Source organism: Corvus kubaryi, unplaced genomic scaffold, assembly GCF_017639235.1.
Source record: "Corvus kubaryi isolate FWS band 111438036 unplaced genomic scaffold, C.kubaryi_AGA036_p1.0 37300, whole genome shotgun sequence".
Classification (NCBI taxonomy): Eukaryota; Metazoa; Chordata; class Aves; order Passeriformes; family Corvidae; genus Corvus; species Corvus kubaryi.
In genome coordinates, this window is record NW_024581093.1 from 863,780 (window position 1) to 872,813 (window position 9,034).

Consider the following 9,034-nt stretch of genomic DNA (forward strand, 5'->3'; position numbering starts at 1 on the left):
CCCACCCTCCCAGGGAACAATTCCTTCCCAATCTCCCATCCAGCCCTGCCCTCTGGCAGTGGGAAGCCATTCCCTGTGTCCTGTCCCTCCATGCCTTGTCCCCAGTCCCTCTGCAGCTCTCCTGGGGCCCCTTTAGGCCCTGCAAGGGGCTCTGAGCTCTCCCTGGAGCCTTCTCTTCTCTTCACCCCCAGCTCTCCCAGCCTGGCTCCAGAGCAGAGGGACTCCATCTCTCAGAGCATCTCTGTGGCCTCCTCTGGAATTGCTCCAGCAGCTCCAGGTCCTTCTCACACTGGGAAGCCCCAGAGCCGGACACAGCACTGCAGGTGGGGTCTCAGAGGGGGAGAATCCCCCCCCTGAACCCCCTGGTCACTGCATGGATGTGGGGACACATTTTCAGCCAGGACACCCTTCCTGCACTGTCCCTGCTGGCAGCAGGACACGGTGTGATGCTGGGTGACTTCCATGCCCTGCCCTGTCCCCAGCTGCTGCTCTCATCCCCCAAACCCTCCCGTAAATCCCACACAAGCATGGCATGGATGGCTGGCAGATGCCACCCGCATTGCCCACCGTGGAATGTGGGAATCGGTGACGCTGCCTGTGTCCAACTCCTCCTAGATCCGGAATCCACGGCAAAATTACCCTCCCTCCAGCCCTGCTAAGGTTCTCCATCACCAAACCATGCTAAAAACACAGTCAGATGCTTCTGCTGTGGCTGCTAATTTGCCAAAAATATGCTCTGGTAACTGCTTACACAGGGGAAGGAAGAAAGTATGGATTTTTGAGTATGCAAATCTAATCTGCAGGCACGAACACGTGACGGGTGTTAGTCATAGTGCTAATGCTGGGTGCATCCAGACACGGTGGGCACAGCCAGGGCTGGGCATCCAGGGAGGCGTGGAGGGAAGGAGAAGAGCATGAGGAGGATGAGAGCTGTCAGGGGCTGCTGTGCTCCTGCCTGGGCGCAGGATGAAGTCTGGTTTGAGGGTCAGTAAATAATAAAGAATTACAGCTCGTACTTGTAAAAGCAGGGAGCCTCCATCTAAAGGCATCAAGCAGTGGAGGTGCTGGGTTTGGACGAGGTTTGGAAGGGGTAGGGATGGGAGCAGGGCTGGCTCTGGAGCAGCCAGAAGCTCTGCAGGAGCAGGAGCTGGGGGCTGCGGGGAGGAGATGGATTTCTACAGCCTCATGCCTCAGCCAGGGAATCTGCCTCCTCCTCCTCGTCGTCCTCCTCCTCCTCCTCTGGGTGCAAATAACAACAAAAGTATTTCTGGCTGAAACACCACAGAGCAGGGATTGCTCAGCCCTTCTCCATGGGGAAAATCACCAGGAAATCACAGGTGGCAAGAATGCTGCTCTGGGGGATTGGAGCCCCATCCCAAACATGAGGAAACATTTCTATCCTTGGTGCCTGTCCCAAGGATGCTCTGCAAGCAGCAGGATGAAGCCTCCTCCCTCACTGGGAAACATTAGATTAATTTCCTATGGAAATTAATGTTTTCCAAGGCATTTCAGATATTGGCTTCAAGGGGGAAAAATCTTGGTTTGTTCTCCAGGAAAAACCAAGCCCATCCTGAGCATCCCCTCCCTCTTCTCATTGCTTCTGCATCTCCTGCTTCCCCAAACCTGTTGGGAAATGCTTTTTCCAGCCAGAATTCAAGGAAAGGCTTCAAAAAACCAGAATAAAGACAATCAAATCTCGGCATCACTGATTCTGGTGGAGCTCATGGTGCCTTTCAGGCCAGTTGTGATTCCCCTTAAAGCTCCAGCTCCTGCAGTCAGAGAAAACACAACTTTTAAAAGGAAACAACCAAAGAAAGACATTTCTTGTTGTCTGTCCTGGGAGTGGGAAGGGCTGGCTTTGCCAGACACAGGGAAAGTCAAGGAAGCATCATCTCCTGGTGAAATGGGGCCACGGTTTTCCCAGGGCAGCTGAATCCCTGCGGATTCAGCCGCCGGCTGGGGTCAAAAGCAGGATGAGGTTTTATCCCCAAGGATGCAAACCACCTTAGGATATTGCTCAGCACCTTTATCCAGAACAATGTGCTCCTCTCACAAAGCAGAGTGAAACGGGGCTAATGCTGATTTCCCTTAATCCCCCCGTGCTCTAATCCTGCCACAAACTCCCGGATCTCACCCATTCCTCAGCAGAGATCCAGGAGGAAGGGCTGATTCCCAACCTCTCCCAAATAGGGCTGAGGGTTTGGGGGGGCTGCATCCCCCCCTGGGGTGTGGGGGGTGCTCAGAGGGGTGGGATGAGGCTGAGCTCCCCATGGATCAGGGGTAGGGGGCTGCTCCAGGGTGGGATGAGGCACGAGCAGGGTTTATTTATTCCCTGTGGAATAAATCACGGAAGCACAGAGTGGTTTGAGGTGGAAGGGACCTTAAAGCTCATCTCATTCCAACCCTCTGCCATGGGCAAGGACACCTTCCACTATCCCAGGCTGCTCCAAGCCCCGTCCAGCCTGGCCTTGGATGCTTCCAGACCTTTATTCATTCCAGGGAAACACCTTGCAGACCCGAAGCAATGCCCTGAGCAGGAAATAATACCTTTGTAGTGCTCATCTCCTTCTGGAAATCAGCAAAATGAGGGGCCCTGCTCTGGGTGTTCACTCATTCATGAAAATTCATGATGCTCTGCTGGGTGCTGAGAGTGAGAGGAACCTCTTCAGGGAATAATGTTGGGAAAGGAGTGGCTGTTCTTAGGGAATGCTCATGCATCCGTTGCAATTTTTAAGGATTTTTGGTTCAAAGGCCAAGAGGCCAAGAATCTGCCTTTGAAAAGCCAATATTAAGCCCCAAAATAGACACAGTTGCCTTTCAAGTTTTGTTTTCTCCAAGCTCCCCATTTTTTCTGTTAAAAAATACTTTAACTGTGAGTTAAACAGCTGCTTGCAGAGCAAATGACCACCAAGACTCTCCTGTAACTACTGCAAACTCCTGCAAAAAAAATCCCTTCTTGCTCAGGAGTTCAATCAGTGCCAAAACCAGACCCAAAGAGACAGAAAATCTCACAAGGCAGCCACTAAACCCCAGTGTTCGCCCCCAAAAGACCATCCCCAAGCTCATCCTGCCCAGCTCCTCCATCTCCAAGTCATGCCTACGTTAATACAGCTCATTCATCTACGTCAGCGTTACCTGACTCCAAGCATTCAAAATTCATCAGGTTCATTTTAAAATCGAGGCATTTTTAAACAGAAGGCATTTTTAGCTCTCGTCTGCTGCTTCCCGAGCCTGGAAGAATGACTTTTCTGCAATAGCCTGGGTGGAAACCTTGCTTCCAAACTGAAGCTGAAAATCTTGCAAAATCACATGATTCCACAAGCTGGAGCTTCTAAAGGGAAAAAAAAAAAAACCCAACAAAAAAAACTGTTCAGCTCCAGGAGCAGATGTCACCCAACCACGAGGAGCCCCATGGGATATCAAATCACATGCAAATATCCTGAGATTTGCATTCAAAGCCATGAGAAACCCACCCCAGTGAAACGACATCAACGTTGCACTTCAGGGCTGAAGTCACCCTCGGCTGTGGGTCAGGGAGAGGGGGTTGATGGGGTCCCCAAGGTTGGGGTCCTGCACAATTCCCTGGAGAATCACGCCCTGGATAAAAGACTTGGGAAGATGGAGTGAGGGTCTGAGGCCTGTCTGGCAATTTCTGTCTCATGTTCTTTTCTCCGAGGTCAAAATTCTTCTTCCTCTGTCCTGAGCTGTACCTGAAACTAAGCAGCATGTTCCAGTGAGAGAAGTAATTACCATGAGTTCATAGCATTTATTTTTAATGAGGCTGGTCAGAACCTTCATTTAGTATTTTGATTCATTTTTCTGGGCTCGGCAGCTCCTGACGTCTCTGGTTTTGCTCTCCTGGAACCACTGCAAGCAGCTTCTAGACCCAACCCAGACAGTGAGATGCTCCATCACCAAAATCCTGACTTTTTCATTAATTATCAGGTTCTGAGGGGTTGTTAGGACCAGCTCTGGCTGCGTCTGGGTGCTGCAGGGATGGGAGGATCGAGGATCAGGGCGCTCTTGTATTTGCTTGTTTCCGCCCACTGTTTAAAGTGCATCAACAATTCCTTCCCGGCAGCAAAACAAGGGAAGAGCTGGTACTTTTAAGGTAATTCTGACATCCGTGCTATGAATAGATCCTTATGGAAATTTGCCCTCGCTAGTCGGTTCCCTGTGCAGGAACCCAGGGGAAGGCCGGGGTGGGGAGAGGCACCAGGCCGCGGCCATCGTGGCACTGTGGAATCCGGGAATGCTTTGGATTGGAAGGGACCTTAAAGATATCTCATTCCAATCCTCCTGGCTGGTGGTGGTTCATCCCAAACCACGGCTCAGCTCAGGTGAGGGGATGCAGCTCCTTCCCAGACAGGCAGGTCCCACACAGCATTCCTGCTCCATCCTGCTGGAGCAGCCCTTTATGTTGGCTTTTGGGAAATATTCCACGTTTTGCCCTTCCTCAACCACTCCCAAGCCATTTGGTCGGTAGCTCCTGGTGCACCTGCTAAGAGAGGTGTCACCAGTGCCACTGCAGGGCTGGGAAAGTGGGACATGGAGCAGGACAGCCTGGCAGGGCCCCACCCCGGCAGCTCCCAGCGCTCTGCTTCCCTCTCCCCATGGCAGGAATATTTCCCAGCCGGGGCCAAGAAAACCCACTTGCCTACTCAGCCAGTGCTAACAATGCAAACACTAATTATATTTCCCTCACCTATCAAAGGATGATTCATTTTAGGTGAGTGGGCACGGAGATTACACAAGATGAACACCACCATGCGACTGCCCGGCCCTTTCAGGGTAGCCCTCCTGAGAAACAAAGCTTTAGGGAGCATGTGGATATCCAGGATGGGGAGAGGACTGGCAGCAGGATGAGCCCAGTTCACAGCACACACCTCCAGCCTGTCCCATTCCCTCAGGGATGCTGGGCAGTGAGCACTTGGGATGGGGCTGGTCCCATCCCACAGCTCCTGTCTGGTTTTGAATCCCAGTTGTTCAGCTGGGAAGAGGTGGAGAGAGGAGGAAAACACTGTTGCCAGGGATGGAAAGGGCAAAAATAGATTTGGGGCTTCCTTCAGCCACCCCATCTCCTCCACCCCCACAGCCATGGTTTCAGCAGCTCAACCCAAACCCAACACGGAGGATTCCCATGGGAAGTCAGTAGCTACAATCCCAGCTGTCCCTAGGGTGAAGTCACTGAGCATTCCCAAAGTATCCGAGGCAGGAACCAGCTGTGATGTCTCCTGATCTCCGGGCCTGCTCGGAAGAGGGTCTCCACTCCTCTGCTCCAGATCCCCCCAGCTCCACTGCCAGCACCCCCAGCCTCACATCGGTGCTGATGCAGGTGCATGCAGCCCCTTTCACCTGAAGCAAGGGAGCAATTCCTGCTCCCTCCCCAGAGCTGGGATGAATCAGACGAGTGCTCCAACTCTGGCATCCGACTGAAGCAATCCTTGGGAGCCTGGTTTATGTAATATCAGGGTGCTCTGGAGGGGCGCAGGGGGGTTTTTGGCAGGAAGATGAGGATATATCAGCACTGCTGGGGAGGTCCGAGGGAGTGAGGCCACGGGGACAACGGGACAGCGCAGAGGCCGCGTGGCAGCCGTGCCAGGGACACGCGTGGGCTCCCGGGAGAACGGCACGGCGGCCTTGGCTGATCTGGGCTCCGTGTTGATGGACACGAATCCCCCGGGCTGGGGGAGCGGGATTTGCTCTCCCTGGGGGTCAGGGAGCGCGTGGGAAGGGCGTGGGGGACTCGTCGGCGTGGGGGGACAGGCGTGGGGTGCGCGGCGTGTGCGGCGTGGGAGGTGTGAGCTCGGCAAGCTGCGCGTGGGGGCAGCGCTGCCTGCGCCGGCTGCGGGGCTGGCGGGAGCCCCCGGGCCACCGTGTGCCACCCCCGACACCCAACGGTCCAGCAGCCACACAGTCACCCCTCCCAACACAGCGCTGGGGCAGGGGGAGCTGTGCCCTTCCCCGCTGTTGTGCAAGGGAATGGGAAAACTGGAGCGAATCTGTGGATTCTGGGGCTCCCCGAGCCTCGCTGCGCATTTAGGGCCCCATCCCCTAGCCAGGGCTGGGGAGCTAAAAAAAATGATATGCAAGGGATGAATATTTATCTGTGGGTGGCAAGTGACAGATGCTGGGGCGAGGATTCTCGGATACTTCAGTTTGCTGGAGGTAATAACTGGAATAGATTAATGAGAAACATCCTTCCCAACAGTTGCCTCGCCGGTGCCACCGCTCCTGCACACAGCGGCCTCTGGGACCCAAACACACAAAGTTCAGTAAGGCTTGGTGTCCAAAAGGCTGCCGATGCCCAACTTTGGTGGTTTCCACCCAGAATGGAGCCAGGCAACTGGGAAAGGGATGTGGCCTCTGGGTGCTGGGAGCTGAGTTGGTGAAAGTGGCCTTTGAGGTGGTTCTGGCCCAGCTGAGGTGGGGGAAGCTGGTGTGGAGGAGCATCCACAGTTCCCAGCAGTCTGCATTTCCCCAGCATGGCATTCCTTCCTCCTTGGAAGGTTTGCAGAGTCCCACGGGGACCATTTTGCCACAGACCCTACCCTTTCCCAGCACTGATCCTCCTCCCTCCTCCCGAAATCGTAAACACGCGACATCGCTTTTGGGTCCCCGAGCACCGGCAAGCCGGGCTGGCCTGCCAAGATGGAAGGAGAAGCTCTTTGCTTCTGGTAGGTTCTCAGAAAATGCTGAAACTGCTGCTAAGCCACCCCAGTGTGGGGAAGCTGCCCAGGTTTCCCTAAAAAACGCTGCGCTGCAGAGGATGGGGAGCGTGCCGGGGCGGGGGCACGTGCGTGGCCGGGGACAGGGCCAGCCCTGCAACACCCAGCCCTCAGAGACCTGTAGTTAGTCCAGACTTGGGTCTGTCCTCCCTCAAACCTCCCAGGCAAGGGCTGGGTGCCAGGAGGAGACAGCACCCACGTTGGGAGCAGGCAGAACTCCCCCCACAGCCCCTCCTGACCACCTTGGACGTGGGAGACCACGCAGATTCCCTGCCCAAGCTTTATTCTCGACTGAAGGACTGCTGGGATTTATCCATGCCTTCCAAACACACACCCAGCACATCCCAGCTCAGTCCCCAGCATCCTTCCAGGCAGCCTAAACAAAAGGTTGCAGCTCTGTTTTGCTTTGGGGGAAAACCACCGGCACGAAATTATCCTTAAAAATCCCGAGGTGGTTCCGCCTCTCCCTGTGAGAGCACAGAAAAAGCAGCTGCAGGTGAGGTTGAACCTCTTCTCCCTGTGCAACCACAAAGCAGCAAACTGCTTTTCCAGAGCAAGGTCTTGCAGCACCTTTCAGGAAGGCTGCGATGGAGCTCCCCGACGCTGCAATTTCCTCACCGTAGCCGTATGGAAAACCATAACGTCCTAAAAATAACCCGCCAGCCTGCTTTAGGAGGCCACGATTCCCGGGAAAACAAGGGGCCAGCGGAGCCCAGTGCCCCTGGCTGCCGGCAGGTAGGCCTGCCTGGGATTATGGTGGCAATTCCGACTGTGGAAGTAGCCACAACCCAGGAGAGAGGATGATACAGCCACTTACAGCACGACACCAGCTGTTTCTCCCAGTTCAGCCCTAAAGCTTGTTAGCCCAGCAATTTTTTTGGGTTTGATCGCTCCAATTGGGTTTTCTTGTTTTTCCTCTAATCCCAGTTTCCCCTCAGCATCTCGTTAAGCCGTGTTGACAGCAGAGAAGAGCTCTGGTGATCCCTCTGAGCCCCTACGCTAAGCATTAAGCCGTAAACTAGGAATGTAAGACTCTTGTCTGAATTAAAGTCTTTTCCCTGGCATTATTGAGCGTGGGGCTGCCTTTGGAGGGGCTGCAGGAGGTGCTGAGCCCCCCAGCCCTGGCTGGGAGCTCTGGCAGCACTGGAGCTGCCCCATCCGCCCCGGATCTCCCCACACACCCTCACTCGCCTCCATCCTGCCCCGCGTTGCTCCCATGCAAATCCTACAGGTTCCAGTGGTGCAGTCAGAACTGCCAATCCCATGTGCAACTTGGGTTGTCTCCCCAAGGCCTGGCCCACTCCATGCTCCAACCCCTCTGGGCCAGAGCTGGGTGTCCCCCCACCAGCACAGCCCGTTCCACATCCCAGAAACCTGCGTGAGGAGGGGAAGGAGGGAGGTCCCAGCGCCCAGAGACCCACGGAACATATGGGGCTACCTGTGGCAAAGAGCTGGGCTGGTGCCACGCTGGGCTGGTTCCTTCTCTCCTGCAGGGTGGGAGCATCCCTTGATCCAAGCCAGCAGGTTGCAAACTCCCAGACTCCAAGCCAAACCCCGTTTGAAGGTGCTCCCCACCACCCTCCACCCCACTGCCCCAGCCAGGAAGGGATCAATGCATCACCTACCTCCATCCGAGTAGGTCTCTGTCCCATAGCCATCCTGTAATCCATTGCTCCAGGTGCCTTCGTACTTGGCCCCGTTTCCAGTGCATTCCCGGACCCCGTACCGTCCCTTAAATCCATGGGTCCACTCTCCTTTGTACACCCACTTCCCTTTGCTCTCCATGCCAATGCCATGGCGCTTGCCCTGCGCCCAGGTGCCCTGGTAAGTGTTGCCACTGGGCCAAGTGTAGACCCCCAGCACCTCAAAGCCGTGACTCCAGGAGCCCGAATATTCACCTTGACCCTTCGGGCCGGTACAGATTCCATGGCCATGAGCCTTTCCGTCCTCCCAGCCTCCACAGTACGACCCTCCATCGTCAAAATTAAACCTTCCCCCACTGGACATGCATGTAATTCGGTTTGCAAATCTCCCAAAAGGTGAAAAAAAAAAAAAAAAAAAAAATAGGAGAATAGGAAGAAATGCAGGAAATAAAATGCGAATGATGACTTGGGGAAAAAGAAATAAATAAAAATAAAAAAAAAATTAAATCAAATCGAACTCAGTCGAAATCATGCACCAGATCCACGGAGCTGCTTAAGCCAGTTTCTTGTGATTATTCATTCTCTGGGAGTATGTTGAGGATCAGTTCTCTCTTCCCCTGCTGTGGAAACAGGATCATTAAAAAAAAAAAAAAAAAAAAAAAA

General features: G+C 54.3%; 1 protein-coding gene across 1 annotated transcript in view; it reads right to left on the reverse strand.

The window, feature by feature from the left end:
• The window catches only part of JPH3 (junctophilin 3), a 49,559-nt gene extending 40,531 nt beyond the window's left edge, over positions 1 to 9,028 (reverse strand). Inside the window, exon 1 of the mRNA XM_042027053.1 lies at positions 8,354 to 9,028. Coding sequence (XP_041882987.1) covers positions 8,354 to 8,735 — 382 coding nt within the window. The 5' untranslated portion in view covers positions 8,736 to 9,028. The remainder of the gene's footprint in view (positions 1 to 8,353) is intronic.
• Between the last annotated feature and the right edge of the window lie 6 nt (positions 9,029 to 9,034).